Consider the following 21,939-nt stretch of genomic DNA (forward strand, 5'->3'; position numbering starts at 1 on the left):
TGTACTTATAAATCAATGCATCAGCAAACATGCATTTTCTAAACACACACCGTACAGCAAACACATATTTTCTTGACATAGACATTGTGTACAAGCCCATACATTTTAGGATTGATGAGTATTTGATCGTGAGAAAACATTGGTTTACCACGAGTGAGAGTTAAAAAGAATGAATGAATGCGGGCGCACGTGTGTGTGTGTGTGTAAAATAATTCATGAATGCGGGCGCGTGTTTGCGTCCATCTGTTTAAACACACGCAAACTAAACACGTAACGCATAATACAGTCCATGGCAATGCATATTAACGGGGGGACACATGCATATTAGGAACACGAGTCGATAACGATAATGCATACAACACTGGTACGAAACAATGTTTGTTAATGTATTGCGTATATCATTAAATAGAACCACAGTTAGCGCATATCATATGTGTGTTAAGTTTTCTTTGCTGAAATTTATTTGAGGTCTCAGTATTTCTGAAGTTGTGGAAGAAAACGCTATTCACTACATGTGAGGTCAACAGTGAGGTTGTCCTTCCTCACACATCGTTTCTGGTTCCTTAAGATCAACTAGGAACTAAATAAGCTAAATTATACGACACGTCAACTGCACATTAAGAAGATCACTGAATTTGTGAGGTTAGTGGGCACTGAAGCACAAATCATAAAAATGCAAGCACCAGTTTACAGACCCAGGGCGTAGTCACCAATTGATGGAGTACCCGCGGCGGTGGGTTGTACCTTTCGCCAGTGCAATGAAGCCCAATAACCAGACAATTTCCTCAGACTCCTCCTCTCTCCAGGAAGAAAGGGCGTCCCAACAGGTAAAATGGCTTAGAGTAAGCTTTTGGTCAGTAAATACCCAACAAAAACCTTGCATACGACCGTCTCACCTCCGGTGTGTTTTAGGATTTAAGCAGAGCGCCAAACCCCCTCCAGCCTGCCGGAGGGGAGTGAATAAGCAGCCAGGCCTGTGCTACCCTTCAGCCCGACAGCACGCCAAGTCCCTTAATTGGCTCCCAAACCGCTAAATGTTTGACACTGCTGGTGTATTGTAAATAACACGCGGTCTCGGCGGGGGAATGGGGCTCCCACACCCAGGGCAAAGCAAGCCAGAGATGGCTTTAAGCACGGCACTGAGGGGCGAGGAGCTGTGATCCACGCTTTGATTTGATTAGCCATCCCATCACCGGGATACTGGACCACGCCGTGTTGGGCTAACAGATTAAATGGTTGTGAACTCAATGAGCCACCGTGACAAACATCACTCAATCTAAAGCAAGGGCAGCTTCTCTTCATGTTCCTCTAAAATACACCAGATATAAACAGATAAGTAGTAATAACAATATCATAATAATGATAATAATTCAAATGTCAGGCACACATCAATTATTGAGCAGACATTTAAAGGCATAGGTCAGTGCCACCACTCAAAAGGCCATCCAAGCCCCTGGTATCCATGGCGATCGGTCAACCACTCGGCTAATTGATCAACACACACGTTCTACATTAAAGACTTGTCTAATTATGGTCGCATGGATACTTGCTATAGATTCACACAGTTCTATTAACCGGATAAATGTTGTTCTGGTAGTGGGAAAAGATCAACTAGGAGGAGTAGAGTGTGGTTGTGTGTTTATTGATTTCATGCTGGAGTGGGTACTTCTTGTGTTTACAGACCCAGCAGTTGCATCGAAAGGCCATACCCACTGGACCAGTTTCATCAAAGGTTTCAGGAATCAAACCACATTACTGTTTGAGAGGATAAACAATCTGTTATAAACAAAAAAAATAATAATCTCACAAAAGATTATCCTGCGCACTCCACGCCCCAGATGTACACACTCTGAAAACAAGTTAAAGTTAGAAACAGACGAGGAGTCGGCAAGACACGATCTCAGTGGAGACCGGGCTGGCGCTTTTATTTTGGCTCAACAAGGAGATGAGTGTTGAGACCGTGCGGTCCTCCAGAGAGGAGAGACATCGATCACCACAGAAACATGTCCCAGAACTATAGAATACATACACAGTTAGTGACGATAGCCAGCATCCAGGAGAACTACAATAGTTAGGAGGGAGGTCGGCATCCAGGAGAACTACAATAGTTAGGAGGGAGGTCGGCATTAAGGAGAACTACAATAGTTAGGAGGGAGGTCGGCATCAAGGAGAACTACAATAGTTAGGAGGGAGGTCCGCATCCAGGAGAAAAACAGTAAACACTGAGTTGGTGAGGATAGCCAGCATCCAGGAGAACTACAGTAAACACTGAGTTAGTTGGAATGGCCAGAATTCAGGAGAACTACAGTTAACACTGAGTAAATGGGGATATACAGCATCCAGGAGAACTACATTAAACACTGTGTTAGTGGGAAAGGCCAGAGTCCAGGAGAACTACAGTGAACACTTGGTTAGTGAGGAGGGAAGCCAGCACCCAGGCAAATTACAGTAAATATTGAGTTAGTGAGGATAGTCAGCATCCAGGCGAACTCTGAGTTAGTAAGGGTAGCATACGATGATAGAGTGGTTGGTTTCTGCATCTCCAGAGAATAAAATGTTTGGCAATTTACTAGCACTTTCTGGTTGAGGGCTCCTTGTGGGACACAATATGAAACTTCATCCGCTGGTCAATCTATACATGTGCATTCCCTGATTCTGAATGTAAATTGGGTGGAATTAGCCTAGTATGAAATGACCCCCACTCTGTATTGAAAGACTGAGCCGAAAACCGATGAGCTGAGCATTGAATTCATGAATACGTTCATCAGTTTAGCTCTGTATTCCCTGAGGCTTTCACCAGCTGGGAGCAGAAGTTATGTAAACAGACAGATTGGGTTAAGAGGTACAGGTGTAAGTCCTGGAGGAGCTGGAATGCCAATCAACCATGGCTCATCTTGTGTTTCAAGCACCCAATAAGAGTATCAATCCAAGAAAAACATACAGGTTAAGTAATGCATGTGGAAAGTGTGTGGAAGACACTTGGAATACACAAACTAATTAACTGAGGATGCGACCTGCAATTTGTCCTATAAATCATTGCAAAAAATGCTTGAACATTTGATTCAATAAAAGATTTGGATTGACTGATTTGTATTCCCAGAGACTACAGATACTTAGCATTGCAGAAGTTACTGTGCCTACCAAAATGTATATTCTCATGTTCACTAGTCCGTATCAAGTCCGTACAACATATCCTTAGACTAGGTAATGAACTACAATCATACTCATACCTTAGTGACTCCACTTACATTACCGTACATTTTATTGCATTAAATTATAAAACTCGTCCCATTGTGAGGCAATGGGACGAGGGACAATGGTGGCATCTTAACACGATCGATACACTATTAAATGGTGGTATGCAGAACTGTAGGAAGGCCCACTTTTCAGCGATATTGCAAATAAAATGTAATGGATGCTATTTAGCGGCTAAGTAGGTAAACATACAGCAACTATCGCTATCAGCGATGCTCTCTATATGATAGATCTGTATGTGCAGTACAGCAGCATTAGTAGGAGTCCAGGGCTACAGATGATGGAGTGCCTCTAGATTTTCCTCCATTTTGTCCCAACGTGTCTCAGCACTTTTATGGAGACAAGATGCATCTCAAATAAAACAATGTATGAGGTGAATTATTGTGACGGTAGATCAGCCACATGTCAGTCCATGTTTAATGTGCAGTAGTAGGCAATGAATTTATCTTAGATAAAAGGAAAGAAAGAAATTGGGAGAAAACTAATTTAGGAGCCTGAAAATCACCCTTTGGTTGCAGTCTTTACAAATGTAATATTATAATTAAAAAAGACAATGAAATACCCTTTCAGTTACTAAAATAATGAAGGGAGGGGGGTGAAGTCTAGTGATTAACTACCATCGAAAAAAGGTTGAGGGTTCCAACCCCAAGGTCTGCTATATTGCAGACTTCAGCAAAAGGACAAACCCTTCGACCCCACCTGCTACTTAAGGACATGCAACTGAATTCATTGCAAGTGGCTTTGTTTCAAAGCATGCGATACATCTCTAACTGAAGAGGTAGTAATAGTTCATAGACTTAATAATGAAGCTAACCAACACGATGTCAAGCTAAAACAAAGCCACTAACTGTATAACAATTCAAAGCATAGCCAACGTAAGATCCAAAGACAAATGCAAATATTTGTTTGTTTCAGGATTTACACTGAACAGTATCTAAATCTTCCACGTCTTAAGTTTGTATACTAAACAGCCTTTATTTGGCCCTCAAAAACCACCTAGCAATATAAAGCATGGGGATCATTTCTAATATATATTTGGGGTTTATATTGAATTCTATTTTCCATTGTAATATCTCCTTCATTCTTTTTTTGCGTTTTCGGAGCAAATGTTTATTTTTCATGGCACGAAAGCCATTTTTAATTGAACTGAGTTGAATTGCAGAGACTGAGCAGATGGAGATGGTAGCTGTGGATGATCCTAGGGGTGGAGGAGCCTAGCCAGGACCCTGAGAGAAGATGTACACAGGAGATCTCAGGCTTCAATCGAGGCGAGCACGGAGCCAGCTCACGTTCACAAGCCCTCTGGTTGGGCTACCGAGGAGGGTCTAGGAGAGCCAGAGTGCATGTGTGGTCATGAGGCTCAATATCAGTAGTGGTCGTTTTTTTTAGGTTAATTTCAGAATAATAAAGATGAATTAGAATGTATTTTTTTTTCCTCACAATGTAAAAATCTGTTTGGTACGGTAAGCATATTTGCTGGTTTTCCTTCCAGTGATTAAAACTGTACTTGTTGTGAGATAAACTTGGCAAATTGAATATTTGCCATGTCAGGGGGGCTATACAAAGGTTAGCACAAGCATTGGTTCGCCGGAGATGCCAGACATAAACAGCTCTGACAGGAACATGGAAATCATTGGCTGTCTGCAGGACCAAATATGTTCAACCTTTTTGTTCCACTGCTGGGGTCTACACAGGGCAGAGACCTCTTCTGCAAAACATAGCCAACACTGCCACTAAGAGGACGGTGAAAGCGTAGCACGGCCAACCAGAGCATCTGAAACCACAGGCTTTCAAGCATTGCTGCTGTCACACAGGCACACTTTATACCTTAAAGCTAAGGCAGGAGAGAAGGAAAGAAGGGAAGATGGCCATATAAGGAGATTGCTCAGTGCAAGGAGAAGAGGAAGAAGTAGACATGGAAAAGTCCAGAAAACAGTTTTTCATCCAAAATATTGTTTTGGTTTTACATACATATTACATACTATATTCACAACTCTGTCTGCAGACAATTCTGATCTTGCCTTACTCCCTGGGATGAAACATTTAACAGTGCTCACATAGCACATTGCAACATATATCGCTATTTCCATATAGCACAAAACGATGGTACACGTTGGTTAACGTTTGAATGCATGTACTTTCTTAAGGCTTTCTTGGCATAAATTAGACCCTAACCACGAGAAGGCTAGTGGATGGCTTTTTGGAAATTAAAACTTTTGCTACAGTGAACGAACAAGCAGTAATATGGTGTGGATGAATTGGGCTGTGTTCTCCTGGGCAGTGGGAGCCGTTATGGGTGAATTGCTGGTAGCTCCTTCACTCAGAGGAGTGTAGAGGTGGAGGACCAGGAACAGGCCTTGACTATAATCAGGGACAGCAGCCATCATAGTCAGAAACTGTTTACTCTGCTACCGTCTGGCAAACGGTACCGGAGAATCCGCAACAAAACCACCAGGATCAGGGATAGCTTTTTCCACAAATCACAAGACATCTGAACCGGCACACCATGCTCCAATACAAATTACCTGCATTGATGAGGAGGGCTTGGAAAACGAAAACATATCTGGTAGCAATGACTGTGACTGCCTGATTTTGTTGGGCATTTGACAAAGAAGGAACTTGGACTGAACTGAACACATTTACAAGAGGGGAGTGGAAAATGAATTGTGCTGAAGGGGAACCTGTTTGGACATAATATCCGCCTCTCCTTCTATATTTCGGGGTTTATTTTTGCAACCCGTTTGCAATCGCTAGGACGCCGGCGATTGTTTTCAGTGATTTGAACACTTCAAATTTACTATTCACAGCGACGGCCGTCTGGCCGCTCTGCCGCTACCGAACGCCACTCAATTCTTAAACAATAGCCATTTTATTGTTATTGGACATGGGATTGCCAAGCTGCCCAATATTACGGTGCCACCACTGGTGATTTAGGCCTATGAGAAGTAAATTGAACCACATAAACACTTATTTAACCACAACCAATAAATGAGTAGAAGAGAATGATGACAGAAACGTGTAGCATACTGTTAGCCATATGCGATGGCAACACAAAATATTCTAGTGTCCAAAGCTGATTGATTAATTCATAAAATCAAGAGATCCAACTGCATTTTCAACAAAGCTTCAAATTTAGAAGTTATTAACCTTCAATTAAATTCTTTAGGGAAAGTTTGATGAATGTCAAACACGGAAAATCCCCAACCTATTTTCTGGCATAAGCCATTTGCCATCTCCTTGCTTCCACTGCGTTACCATGAAGCTGCAACCACATTCCATGTCGGCGTCATACAGGATTTTTTTACAAGCGATTCACACTCTATGGAAAATAGACTATAGAATGTGAAGAAAGAACCTTTTTCTTCATTCAGACTTACTTGCACTTCGTATATTCAAAAGGAGCAGAAACCTGTTCTGTTGAAGTTCTGGAAATTTCCCAAAGGGGATAAAAATATGACATTCTCCTCTGTCAAACCTCACTAGCACCTAAGCTTACGCAGCTCTCGACACCTAAAGCGGTGCAGTCAGCGCAGGAGCCCTTGGTGAGGCAAGGCCATGGGGAGATGGAAGGGTTGGAAGCTAAGTGAGTAAATGGAAATGGAGCGTCTGAGCTCCTCAGCTGGGAGTCCGTGTGGAGAGGCTGGAAGGGCCTGGCACAGTGGGCCCTGTGAGCTGCTGTACCGGCTCCGTTACTTTGTCTGACCCCTCCATGCCCAACACCCTGCCAACAACCACGAAGGCCCAGCGCTTCACATCAAACAACATCAGCCTCATTACCCAAGCCTCCCGCCAACCAGAACAGGCAGGGAAGATGAAGCCTTGCATACCGACAGCACCCACATACACACAGGTCATCCTTGAAGCATGGAAACCTGCCGCCCTCTTCCTCTTCCCCTCTGACATGACACTTGATTAATCCACGATTAGAACCCAATACATTCAGTTCCTAATCAGCAATGGGCCATTCATCGCAAAGATCGTGATTTTTTTAAGATACAATTTACCTTGAGATTTTGTATTGTAATTTGGTAAAGGTTTTTATTACACAAGAAATTTTAATACATGTACATATTGTGATTCTTGTCACATTTGACATTTTTTAAAAGGAAACTTGCATTTGGTGTAAAATGAGCACAAGATATCAAGCTCGCCTTTGAAAAAATGGAAGCTCAAGCGTGCTGATTTGGAATGTGGCGCCATGTCGTCATAAGGGGCCAAGCTACCTCCCCTTTCTCTGCCTTGCCTGCCCAGAGAATTTGGCCCGTGCGAGCGCCACATGTGTGCGTGTGCATGTGTGTGTGTGTGCTTGTGATAACACACTGTAACGCAAGTGTTGTACACTTCTTAGTTATTTGGATAATCGTTCTGCTGTTGGTGTTATTGCACACGTCGGTTCTCACGTCTCTGGTATTTCCACAACGATACTGTAGTGGGGGTTATCTCAGCCATGGTTTAGAAGGAATTGGTGGAAAGGATATGGATATCTATTTATTATACGATATTATTGAGATATAGAGCTCCAGGTCTCCCGCCGGAGCACCTAGAGTGTCCTAGAATATTTACAGAACACGGCCAAAGGCTGTGTGCGCCTCGCCATTGCGATACATCCACTGTAAACAGAGTGCCTGTCAGCAAGCTGCTCAGGGCCACACCCTCCGCCTTGACCCGCCTCTCTCCTCCTCATTGGCATTAAAGCTACAGACACCGAAACGGCACGTTTGGGGAAAGTTCAATGTAAGATTTGCTCGTAGTGGCTGTAATTCTGCACCACGGCTGAAATTCGGGAACGTCTTCAAATGTGTTTGGGGCCCACTAATACCTATATTAAAGCATCCATAGAGTAGCATGCCATGAGACCTTTAAAAAAAGAAACTCCATCTTAAGGGACATTCCCAAACATGCATAACTCTTTCCATCTGAAGAGACTTTGGCAAACTTAAGTGGAACTCTATCGGAAGAGAAACTCTTAGGGGCTCTAGAGGTTACATATTACCCTGAAATCTTTTTTCCCAAACAGTAAAAGCTGTACCCTACAGCTCTCCACTTCACTGCACTACCCAAGCACTAATTTTTAGCAAGTAGTCAGAAGAGAGGAAACGCCCCTGTGGCTAATGAGACGAGCTGCTAACGAGGACGCGAGCGCTGTACTGGAAAAGCCAACAAGCTCCCCCTCTCTCATAATCCTCAGGTCACCATGTATAGGAGCTTTTGCTTCCCTCTGATGAGAACGCTGCTGCCCGCATACGACTCACAAGCCCTGGCTCGTTTGACCTCATCTTTTATCCCGCAATCCTGCTGGAAAAATGCAGTTGCCGCCCCCCCCCCGCCCCCAACTTTGCAGGGATTGCTCTGTAAATTAAATTGAGAAAATATAACTAATGCATATGCATGCTATTTGAAATTCGGTAGCTGGGACATTTTCTCCAGCCACACAGTCAAAGTTTGGCGACATGGCACTGTGTAATCTGACTCGAGAAATGCGATCAGATCACGCAACCTCCCTCCATGAGATCCTGTCCTTAGCGGAGAAAGTGGAAATCACCACCGATGCTTGGAAAGCGTTGATTACGGAGTGATATGTGAACATTCACTTTTTTACTGACTGGGTTGTGCAGAGTGCGATCCTGCAGACCCGCTCAATACCAGAGAGGCACACTGCGGAAAACATGAATTTTGGTTTCCAAAAATGTATTTAAAAAACAAAAATATCTGTTTGTGTGTGTATGTAAAATTTTATGTTGTATGTTTTTTTTATATCTTAAACAAAAAGGCGCGCAGCATCAATATCCGAATTAAAGAAAGTTAGTCGGCTTACGCCGACACATTTTGCCCGTTGTAAATTGACATGACATATTGTAAACGTTCACATCTTGCTCTGTGATATTTTATTAACTTCTGCGGGGCCCACACGCAAGTGGTCATTAGGATTTGGCATCTGCCCATCTTTTGCGTGGATCACACATGAGCAGATTTTGCACAAAACTTCTGTCATGTCCCTTCTCATGACAGTCTCATCTCTCATCATGTCTGAATCCCAAAAATTGCCATATATAAGCGATGCAGTACCCTTATTAGCAACCAACTCCATTGTTTCAACTCTTGGTTGGAACCTACTTTTCTTTTTTTCCTCACAGCAAAAGCCCGGATGAAAAGGCCGGATGAGTAATTAGTCAAGTTAGTAAAATCATGAAAGTATGTTTTTTTTGTCGAAAAAAATATTTAGGAAAAGAGATAGTAAAAAAGTGCAAACACCGCGAACACCACCACCGTCCTATGATACTTTCTACATTTGAGTGCAAAACACCCAAGTATTACAGATGCGTTATTTATGCATTATGCATTATTTATATGAAACCGTGAAGGGTTTTATGATAAACCGCGTTGATATCTATCCAAAATGTATCATTACCGTGTCAAATTAAACCATCATAAAAAATCGTGATAATAATTTCTCTGTGGTAAATCAACATCAACCAAAGTTAGCAACTGCTTCCCGGACACAGGCACGGAGGGACAGCATGCAACGCAAGTTTGTTCAATGAAAAACATGACCAAAGGCAGTGACAGCGCCCCGGAGATTTCCCAGCCATGGAAAAGGCCCTCTTATCTGTAGTGTGAACCAAGTGCAGATACCTCAAGGTTGTGGTGGTGGAATATGGCACGTGGTGCCATATTCAATGTTTAAGTCATTCCAAAGTGTCCGGTTAAGTTCAAAATTGTATATTGGGTTCTCAAGATATCTACCTGTTTGTGATTTATCAAGTTCATATTTTCAACATTGGATTGTATTATCATAATTTTTATACAAAGAAAAAGTGTATAAATACTGATAACACTGATCAATTGTCATGATAATCGTGATTCACAATTTTCATTCAGTTTCTCTCTCTATTTCACAATTAGAAAAAAATCCTAAACTTGTATTTACAACTCAAATTTATTTATTTGTTTACTTAAAAAAGGGAAGATGCACATCAATTGAAATTTTTACTTTACACTCAAAATGTAAATGTGCCAGAGTTAGCAAAAAAGTTTCATCCGCAGTCCCATCATTCCAACCAAGGCGAAAGAAAAAAAGACTCTTCCCTCCATTTGTATTTACTGTGGCTTCAAACGTTATTAGTATTCCGTGTTCATTTCATTAACACACATTCCATTACCATACCTATCTTGTAATTATAAGATAACAAATTTATCATAAGTATTGAAATGCAAAATCAAAATGACGGTTGTGTCTTTTTTTTTCCATTAAGGTAATTGCTTTGCAAAAGGGAGCTTTCGCCTGTGGCAAACTGACAAGTAAAGAGTAGTTTGCTGAGGGCCATCTTACCCTAGACAATCTCAGATGTATTGAAGGCCATCGCATTAACAAGAGAATGAAGCAGAGCGTGGGGACTCAGGTAAGGGTGCAGATGGGCAGGAACACACAGGCAGATGTAATGATACAGAGCAGTGGTAAATCTTTCCCTTTTGGTAGCAAGATACTGTTGAAAGGGCAAGCCACAAGCAATAATTGGGGCAAGAACTGTTTTGCTCTTTTCAGAAAGGGTTTACTTATCTTAAGCCACAAAAGGACAGAGCATGACCTTGGTTGTAAATGTGTTGCTTAATGCAACTTTTACTCGCAAAGCACACCAGAGAAATTCAAATTAAAGTAATTATTTTCAGTCGCTGCTTATATTAAGGGTACGATGTTCTAATGGGGTTTACGTCATCCAAGGGGACTAGGAATATGTCACGAAAGGATTTACTTCCTGACGTTCTTGGTTCCCAAAGCTTAAAAACAGGATTAAGTAGCATGGAGTAAGACTCCCTTTTTTATTTCCTATAAATTATATTTTCCTCTCTAATCGTCGGAATACACATTAGCAGGCAAAATCCAACAGTTCTGTATCACTGCGTCGACGAGGCAGCCGTCCCATTATGCGTTCCATTTAGTTTGTTAGATGCACATGTCTAATGTGACAATTATACAGAATTAGGCTGCCTTCCATTATAGAGAAAACACAATGCAGGGACTGCAGGCGGAAGACGCCAACACACATGAAGGAGCTGGTGTTGATTGAAAAATTATACACAGCCATCTTCAATTTAGATGCTACACGTAAAACATAGCCTATGCAGAGTCATGTAAAAAACGGATGCATTGCATTACCGATGCATTACTGTGCCCAAAGGCAAAGCTGCCCAAGGTCGTTTCTTTATAGAACAATGGTTCTAAACCGGTCTGGCCTCAGGACCCACATTTTCCCATGGTCATTAATTCGAGACCCACTTTCATACCATTCAAACTGAACATTTATTACAAAAAAATGGGCTAGTATAACACACAATGTCATCATGACCTTTTGAAACATAAATAAACTAATATTTCATCATTTTATTCAAAGCACATTACTCTTGTAATAATAAAATCGAAGTAAAAAGTAAAATAAAAGTTCAAATTGATTATTTTTTTACCACACACTCTCTCAACTGGTGGGTCACAACCCAACAGTTGAGAAACACTGTGGTAGAACATACCCAAGGGTTCTACATTCAAAGAAAAAGCACATAGAGAGAGAGAAAAAAAGAGAAGAGAAAAATTAAATATAAAAAGGAATAATGTTGATTCCACTGAAACAGACCCATAAATCATAGATGATTAGCTTTGTTCACAGATGCCTAAACAGAAATAAACAGATTCAGGAGTACCCATAACAAACCGAGCCAGTGAATAATCATTGGGGAATGTCAATGTGATTTGCTGTCATACAACTTTAAACTGCCACTTCAATTGGACATGCAACCTACTCTATTGCTTGATAACAAAAGCTTTCTCGCTATCTAAAAACACGGCTTGAGGGAAAAATAAACCTAAAACATCACTGTTTGCTAAATGTTTATATGTTCTATACTTGTGTGAGCACAGGAAACAAAACCACAGGACCACATCAGGTACGTCAGACAAAACAAGCACAAGGAAGACGGACAACAATCAGAAAATTACAACTGCTTGAGAGGCCTATTCACAATGAGCAATCATAATGGACATCATAATTGGTACGTTGTTTGCCTTGAAACACAAGATTTAAGGGAGCCTGACTATCGGGGTCACCTACGGTTGTTACACTTATTATCAGGTTGGGACACAGATACGACCGAAAACACAACAGATACATACTCACAGTCTGGGAATGAGAGGCGTTTCCCTGGCTTTCTGTTGCAGACATGACCAGCCCTCCCCAACACAATCACAATAGGCTTGAGAGTGCCAGCCCTCCTGAACAGCAATAATGTTGATCATGTACGGCAAATAAAATGACAAGGGCCAACGAGAAGACTGGATGGCAACGAGCCATCCAAATTACATTTTGAAATTGCAGAATTGCAAGATGGCCAATTGACATTTCCTCTTCCAGTGCCATCTCAATAAAGACGTGGAAGGGATGCAAATCCTTATAACTTGCCATGCAAATTACCATAATAATATGTTTACTAAATTAAAATACCCTTTGTTTAGTTTAAAGGATGTGTGTGTACAAATACACCCACTCTGTAGACTACACTGTGAAACAAATGCCGCACCCTAACAAATAAACATCATTGTAATGAGTGCATATTAAATCTTCATTAGAACGTTGCCCTGATCTCACTGGTTAACGACTTCCATCTCTCGAAGTACAATACTTGGAAACAACAGCCAACATGGATGCAAGCTGGACAGAACACAGTTTGAATGAAAGCGTCATTGCAAGTTAATAGACAACGTCCATCCACCCAGAAAACATGGCAATGGTTCTCAGTGTGCGTTTCTTAAAAAAAAATAATAATCAATATCCCATCCACACCCATTGACCTTTACTCTGGCTTGTATTCTTCACGTTTCTAGGCTGCATACATGCCATAGCAGCATCATAGCCTCGCTAATGTAAAGCACTCTGGCCTCACATAAGACATAAGGTAGAATAATCTTTATGCTCAACCAGGACCAGGCTGTAAAATATTGGACTCGGCGATACACAATTGCATATTATTTGGCTCATAATAGGAAAAGACAGAGGAATGGGGAGGGCAGGTACCAGATAAGCTCTTCTTAACTCTGAAAGTTCAGGTGACTTAATTAGTAGATAAAGTCTTAAACAGTCACAAGCACTGTATTAAGACAGAGGATAAGAGCTACATTATGAACTGGATTTACTTGGGTCTAATCTCCAAATTAGAGACGCTGGAGCGAACGGAGTGGAACGTTCTCCACACCTGAACACGTATTCTCAAGCTGCTCCCCCTTCTGGAGAGCACATAAACATGTGCAGAACTTCAGATGGAGTAAGCTTTACAGCAAACTTCAAATGAGACGGGCAAAAGCACTTAATAGTACAATTGTGAAGTGCTTTCATGAAGGGATAGACAAATGAAATAAAATCCTAGGCCGGGTTTGCCTGTGGTGCAAGATTTTCTATCTTGTGGCATTAAAGTATTACAGCGAGAGCCAGCCTTCAGGACGGCGGTGCTGTGATGGATTGGAGTTAATGCTGTCCTAGAGTCAGCAGCAGCAGCCGCCACAGATAAATTGCCAGATGAAATCTTGGGACACAGCATTGGTAATGAGCCTGACATTTAAAGAAAATGTTTAATAGATCCCTTCACTTCTCCTCCAATAAGAGAATTAAACGCCAAGCAGATAAACCTACGCGCACATGTCTAGAATCCACGTGCGTGCAGCACAAGAGTACACATGCTCCCCATCCCTCCAGTCCCAGCACGGCCTACAGCACCAAAGGCAGGTCAACCTTGTTGTATAATTAAACCCGGGGTTAGGAAGCCGCTTCGAGATGGTAAGACTCCCCCATGTCAGGGGATATTTTCAGCACCAACACCCTTGAAAGAGTTTCATGAGTAGGGCAAAGAGACGCGAGGTGACGGATGGAAATTACCTGTATCTTTGTACTTCACTTTTCATGAATAAATAGTCTGATTTAGCTAAATAATTAAGAAAGTTCAATCTCGATTGCATCCACTAATCTATCTAGAAAAGTACCATCTTTAAAAAACAGGCCTCTACTGCGCGAGTATTTACCCCACTTTTAAAGTAAAAAACAAAAAGAAATGCGAATGTATCAAATGATGGCTCGTGAATGAAACACCAGATTGAAAATGAATAGATGGGAGTGTTCTTGCTTCCTCACAAGTGGGCTGACACGGGGGCCACAAATTCAACACATTAGCATGGCCCGCATTAGCAGTGTCTCCACAGTAAGGCAAGCAGAATATGATCAACTAGAGGGTAATGAAATAAACATAGCGAGCAACAAGCACATTGCGTATATGGGATGCAAGATGATTTATGCCAGAGTCAAAGGCTGCAAATTTGGCAGCAAATGCTGTTGTGTAGGACAATGTCAAGGCAAGTGTAGAACAATGTCAAGGCAAGCCATATATATGCATAAAATATGAAATAGTATGAGCTCTGGGCACAAAGCCCAACAGCACTGTCTTTTGTTCTTCCTGTTAAGACTTTTTAGGGAAACACGACATTGTCAAAAAGCTAAATCAGCCTACTAAAGATTCCCAACCACAGCTGAAATAAATTTAGAACTAAACTGTGTAAAGTAAAAGGTACTACACAGGGCCGTTTAAAATCGAACAAACTGGACAATAATAGTCTGTAATGTTTTAGTAGTGTATCAAAATGCATGTTTTTTCTAATAACCACAATTAGTTTTTTATGATTCTCTTTTAATGTGGTAAAGCCATCCTAATGTTTTTTTCTGAAAAAAAAACTGTCCCACCCCTTGATTGACAATACAAGTGAGTTGCCAGCAAAAACTTAATAGGCACGTTAATCAAGGAATACTACAGGAATGTGTACTTTTTCCTATCGCAATATATATCTATATAATATATCTATATCTATATCTATCTATCTATCTATCTATCTATCTATCTATCTATATATATCGCAGATAAAAAAATATTGCAATGGATGTTTTTCTAGATATTGTGCAGCCCTAGAGGTTTTTATTACAGTGGGAAACAATTACCATCCAAACAAAAGTTTGAATCACATAATAACCCATAAATCATCCACAGTAAAGTTTAAAACTTCCCACACGGCACAGAATGCAAGACATCACACACATCCTGGAAGACGGCGAGAGCAAGAACTTTGCTTCATTGCTTTGTATTCATCCTTCACACCTTGCTGCTCACTTGGCCTTTCCCGACTGCAAGCAGAGGAGTTTGAAACACCTTCCTTACGTGTGGGGTGAAGGGGTTTTGACAAGTAAATATGTTTTTGATTACTTTGCGATGTCCAACTGTGCCCTCCTCGCCCCCCCACTGCTCCGGCTAAATTAAAAGTCCAGCACAAAGACCCCATGGCCCTTGGAGCAGGGGGGCCAAAGAGACTGCTGATAGATGGATCCTGGTGCAACATGTCGTCAGACCCACAAGCTCCCCCCACCTTACTACTCTTATCCCCAGACACACACACGGCCGACGCTTCTCACATCACGTTGGGTTGAAAGCAAATATCTTCCACTAACCTTACTAATGATGTCCTCCAGATTAAATGTGTGAAACCCTGGTCCCATTTGGCGGACAAAATAACTGGTTTAAGAGATACCTTTGCTAGAGTCGATTAAATCGGGCTTCTTCTGCAGCAGTGAAAGCAAAACAAGGCTGCTACCAATGAATGAAACCTGCTCCAGCTAATCTAATGCGAGTTAAGAACGACTGCCTCGCCCTAACCACGCTAAGTGTCTAGTGTCTTCCACTACTCCGGGGGTGAGCCAGCCAACACTGTGTCCATTTCTTAGATTAATCAACAAATCACCATCCCTCTCTTACTGATCAAGAACAAATTTAGCCTTGAGATGGTGCTCCTCCTAGCCAGCCCTGATCAGCCTCTCATGATGCTGAGGTGTAGTTGAAGTACCTGGGGGGGGGGATTGTTTCAACCATTCTTGTCGCTGGAGGCGAGGATCTGTCAGCACGTAACTGGCTAACGGAGAAAACAAACTCTTCCAGCGCTGGTCATTTTTTCCTGAAAACACCCTGTCTGGACACCAACTTTATCAGAAATAGAGCCTGTATGGGTTTCAAAATAAAAACCGTTGTGAAGATTGATTTTGGGGTCATAAAAATAGATAGAGAGGGTTGTTTATATAGACATGCATAATATATAGCGAGTGATGGACAGAACACCTTTTTGCATTTAGCACTTTATTCCAAGTTTTAGTTTTACAGACATGATGGAAAACCAGCCAGAGTCTCCGTTGAAGTACACTAAACAAGGCAGACAGCCAAAACAAGAGGCACACATCAAGCCAACATGCAATGTCCTTTCACTTACAAAGGGGCAGGAAGCCATCAGAACAAATAAAATCAATTTTGAATTAAGAATAAGAGTTATTTTTTTCGTAATTTGTTTTATTTTGTTGAGAAGATAACAAATGTATTTTTCCATCTAGATTTATATTTGTTCCATTATTAAGGCGAAACATTGAACATTTGCCACAAATGAGATAAAACTGCTGTAGGGCTGATATTTCATAGCGCCATGTGCCTTTTGAATGGCAAGGCTTTTATTTTTAATTTCAAATAGGTTCTTGGATAATTGAAATCGATGTGGCGAGTGTGCCCTTCTGTTTCTCTCCGGGAGAAAACCGTGGTGCAGAGTAATCTTTTCTTTAGACACTCAATCGTTTTCCAACATACTCTGACAGTTTTATCAAAACACACTCAAAGGTCTTCTGCAGTCTGCTTTTAGAGGGGGTGAAAAATGGCGTGGTACCAACACTTTAAAAAGGCAAGCAAAATCAACAACATTGAAACTAAACTAGAATGACATACGTGAAAAACAAATCAATTATCCTGCTGCACTTAAAACTAATGATTGTTGCCATTGATGAATGCAAAACAAAAACGGATGCGGCAGAATGTGAAGCCAGCAAATGTATTTTTGTTCCAAATGATGTTTTATCACGCTCTCCATTTCCACAGACCAGTTTAACATAATCTGGAAACGGCTGTGATGAAAGTCACACATCCAGGCGTAATTAGCAGAGACCTAGCATAGCCACATAAGAGTTCTCCATAGCCATTAGTAACATATGAAAAGCTAATGTTTTCACTGTATTCCTGTTTGAATCCCTTTCAACAAGGATATTGGTTCCCATGGCAACTGCTGATAAACGTCACAGAGTTCACACAGAGTAGGAAAAGCATTTATTATACGTGCTTTGTTTAAATTCAGTGCAAAAAGGTAGATCGCCTACCAAGTTGACCAACTAGAATATTTTATATGAAGATGGTAGGATTTTTCTAATTTTAAATAAAGGATGACTCATTCACAAAATGTCTTATATACCGGTAGTTGCAGTTTTTGATGGAACTTATCATATTCCGTTGAATAAAACAGTTACATTTAAAAAGATTCTGGTGGCTACAACAACGATGAAGCACCAAGCATTGCTGGGTCTCCAGAAGTCATTGACCCCTTACATAATCTTAGGCGTACAAACACAATTTGCATAAATCCCTTAGTATTTTGTTAATGTCTAATAAAAGGTATTGGGCTGGAAGCATGTGATGTGTAGATATGGCGAGGGGTAGGACTCACGGTTTTTGAGGCAGTGAAGACGTACTGAATGACCATCTCTCTCTTCATGGTCAGGTCCTTGTGCCTCAGAGGAACCTTCTTGTCTTCATTGAGGTTCATGTCCTCCTGCGAGGAGAGATACATTCAAAGCTCAAGGATTGGACCATTCAGTGATGAATGGATGGACAACACCAACTATAGCATTTCAAGTTTGGGGGAAAAGACAGGGTAGCATCTGTTTAATAACTTCATGGTAAAATAGTTTGAATATAAATCTAATGCATTTACCATGAAGGCTGCAAGAGAATAGATTAGATGAGACTTAATTTAATACCAGATGGAGTGGAGCGTACAGGACAGTGTTACAAATAAAAAGGAGGCAAAACATTTGAAACAAGAATAACAAGAAAATGCATCAAAAGGTGGAATGGTTTGGATTAAATATTAATCATTAGACAAAAATACATTAAAGGGAAGTCTAAAGGCCTTTAATATGGAACTAAATTTCACATCACATGGCTAGGTCAGTTACTAAACAATAAAAGCTCTTTCGCAGAGCATCAGAGAAAACAACACAGCAAATGTTTTTTCCTTGTTCCACCCATTGTAGCAAATGCTGTGCTTCAATGAGTAGACGAGTTATCAATAGGGGTATTTAGACAAAACACTGTATTATACAGTTTTTCCAGTTCATTAATTCTGAAAATAATACAGTTTGACAAAAAGACAGCAGATTATATTTGCATAATTTGCTTGATGCACCATCTTGAATGCACACACACACAACGCATTTTCAAGGAGGTACGTATGGATCACTGTCGCTTGCGCCATTCTCACTGCGTCCATTTGCGTCTTTGTATTGACTTAGTAGGTTATCGGGCCGCACAAAAAAATGTGCTTTGCTTTTGTTGTGAACGCAACTTAAAGATGGACTAACTTTAACTAAATTATAAATACATTGATTACAAAAAAAAGATGTATTCATACACGCATCCTCACTGCATTAATAACAGACTGTAGTTCTTTCGTGCCACCAGGCTCCGACTGAGTGTGCTATCCCCAGGTAGCCATCAGGGTAAGCATGTTCACACATTATGTGTATGAGGGTGAAGCTCTACTTCAGGAAGGGTATGAGTAAATTAATTGGAGAATGAGTGGAGGGCAGAGAGCATCCGTTATGCAAGTGTTTACATCCTGCCCTGGCACAGCCATGAGACAGACACCCAGCTGTAACAGGAAAGCCATCAAAGGCAGCACCCCCACCAGCACGTTTCCCTGGTAACCGGTATGTCTACTGCTGCCTGTCAGGCTGAGCGCAGACTCACATTACTGCTCAGACTCACAACCCCCCCCCCCCCCCCCCCACCAAACACTCCGCCCCAGTCCTCTCCCTTAAGGTGCGGACACACCAAAAGCGTATCCCGCGTACCATGTACGCGCGTAACGCAGCTAAAATGTTGCTTGACCATTTTGTGTCAAAAATGGTCCTACGTACGCAGCTACGCGCCTGTGGAGTCCGAGGAAGGAAACCCAAACGCCGCCGTGTCTGGGTGCATGATAGAGCTTGAATCGGGTTAGATTAAATAATCTCGGATATAAATAACAATAATCGGGTTAAATAACTTCACATGGTGTGTCTGGTGTGTTTCCAGCATTCGTAGTGTTGATCGGCAGAGAAATAGTCCGCCAAGACGTTGAGGTTGCTTAGCAACCAGAGACTCTGTCCATGCAAGTGAACGGAGCGTTCACTCTTCGTCATAACTATCAAACCAAACATCCTTCACATTCACCGAGTGAACATTATGAAAGTAAAATGCACATTTCTCGCTAAAAATGTTTCCATAAACGCATTTAATGGCGTAACTATGTTACTATTTCCACCCAGAATAAAGAAAGATGTCGGCCGTATGCTTCTGTGCAAGGGTCACTACTCTCTGCCAGTGACGTCGGGTCAAGCTCCACGCTGATTGGCTATTGCGGCTAAGTATCACGCGTATGAGCGTAAAGGTACGGCCACACCAAACGCGTTACCCGCGTAACACGCGTATAAAATCTGCAATTTTTCCATAGGGAACCATTGGTTTACGCGCGTATGAGGTGCGTACACGCGTATCATGCGTACCAAGCAACATTTTACTCGCGTTAGGGGCGTATGAGGCGCGTACATATACGCGCGTACATATACGCGCGTACGCGAGGAGTTCAAAAAATTTAACTTTTTACGCTCATACGCGTGATACTTAGCCGCAATAGCCAATCAGCGTGGAGCTTGACCCGACGTCACTGGCAGAGAGTAGTGACCCTTGCACAGAAGCATACGGCCGACATCTTTCTTTATTCTGGGTGGAAATAGTAACATAGTTACGCCATTAAATGCGTTTATGGAAACATTTTTAGCGAGAAATGTGCATTTTACTTTCATAATGTTCACTCGGTGAATGTGAAGGATGTTTGGTTTGATAGTTATGACGAAGAGTGAACGCTCCGTTCACTTGCATGGACAGAGTCTCTGGTTGCTAAGCAAACTCAACGTCTTGGCGGACTATTTCTCTGCTGATCAACACTACGAATGCTGGAAACACACCAGACACACCATGTGAAGTTATTTAACCCGATTATTGTTATTTATATCCGAGATTATTTAATCTAACCCGATCCAAGCTCTATCATGCACCCAAACACGGCGGCGTTTGGGTTTCCTTCCTCGGACTCCACAGGCGCGTAGCTGCGTACGTAGGACCATTTTTGACACAAAATGGTCAAGCAACATTTTAGCTGCGTTAGGGGCGTATGAGCTGCGTATATGTGTATATATACGCGCCTCATACGCCCCTAACGCGAGTAAAATGTTGCTTGGTACGCATGATACGCGTGTACGCACCTCATACGCGCGTAAACCAATGCTTCCCTATGGAAAAATTGCCGATTTTATACGCGTGGTACGCGGGTAACGCGTTTGGTGTGGCCGTACCTTTAGTCTTGTTCCCCCAGGTCTTCTCCTTATTCCTATCCCCCAAGTTCTCGCCGACCAGTCCTCCCACTTTAGTCCTCTAACCACTTTGGGTCTGGATATTTTTGGGACAATGGACATTAAAATATCCATTGTCATGTTATTGACAAGGTATTGCCAGACGTGGTGACTAACTGCAGTACTAGCATTATCGTGACACACACACACACACACACACACACACACACACACACACACACACACACACACACACACACACACACACACACACACACACACACACACACACACACACACACACACACACACACAATATAGCCTGTCGGATGGGCTCTTGGATCAGTGTATGTGATCCAAAGCCCATCAAAATGATACATGCCTTCGTCAAAGAAGTTATCAAGTTGAATACGTCCATTTCATGTGCCAGCCTTTTGGTTGCTCGGGTACACATACATCAGGTCGAGTCGTAAGTGTGTGATGACAACACCTGTTATCGCGCAACAGCCTAGCTCCCACACACATTCATTCACCAACCCATCCATCCACCCACCTACTCACCTATCATCCAGCCATCCACCCAACCATCCAGGGCAGAGTAGAGCAGAGCAAGAGAGAGAGACAGAAAGAGAGAAGGACAGAAAGGGACAGAGAGAGATACAGAGCCAGAGAGAGAGCTAGAGAAAGCAGATCAGAAACTCAGAGACCAACAACCAAAGAGCACGACATACCATCATCTTCTCAAACAGAGCCAGGATCTCTTTCTCTGAGGTGATCTTTGAGGACAACTCCTCTAGCTGGGAGATGGTGGAGGAGGAGGTGGAGGAAGGAGTCGACCAATCAGTGGAGCCGTGCTTTGCGTGGGGCAAGTTGGGGCGTTCCTTCCTACTACCTGGGATACGGATACTGGCAAACCTGTCCAGCTGTACGGGGACAGATAACAAGACCAGTCAGGTTGATATATGCTTATCAATGTAATGACATAGGATTACCAACATATACAAAGCATCATGGCCATTCTTTACGGGTGACAAAGTTACGTAAAATATGCAGAAAACAAATGAAGGGGTTAAAAATGAAGGGGTTAAAATTCAAATAAACACACAACTCCATGCTGTACAGGCTATGCAAG

At 41.9% G+C, this 21,939-nt stretch overlaps 1 protein-coding gene across 3 annotated transcripts in view; it reads right to left on the bottom strand.

Annotated features, from left to right (window-relative positions):
* LOC132472607 (protein diaphanous homolog 3-like) overlaps positions 1–21,939 on the bottom strand; it is a 234,189-nt gene that overhangs the window by 206,023 nt on the left and 6,227 nt on the right. For all 3 annotated transcript variants that reach the window (XM_060072311.1, XM_060072310.1, XM_060072309.1), the window contains 2 exons: positions 21,539–21,730; positions 17,861–17,965 (listed from right to left, as the gene is read on the bottom strand). In XM_060072311.1, coding sequence (XP_059928294.1) covers positions 17,861–17,965; positions 21,539–21,730 — 297 coding nt within the window. The remainder of the gene's footprint in view (positions 1–17,860; positions 17,966–21,538; positions 21,731–21,939) is intronic.

Source organism: Gadus macrocephalus, chromosome 14 (genome assembly GCF_031168955.1).
Source record: "Gadus macrocephalus chromosome 14, ASM3116895v1".
Classification (NCBI taxonomy): domain Eukaryota; kingdom Metazoa; phylum Chordata; class Actinopteri; order Gadiformes; family Gadidae; genus Gadus; species Gadus macrocephalus.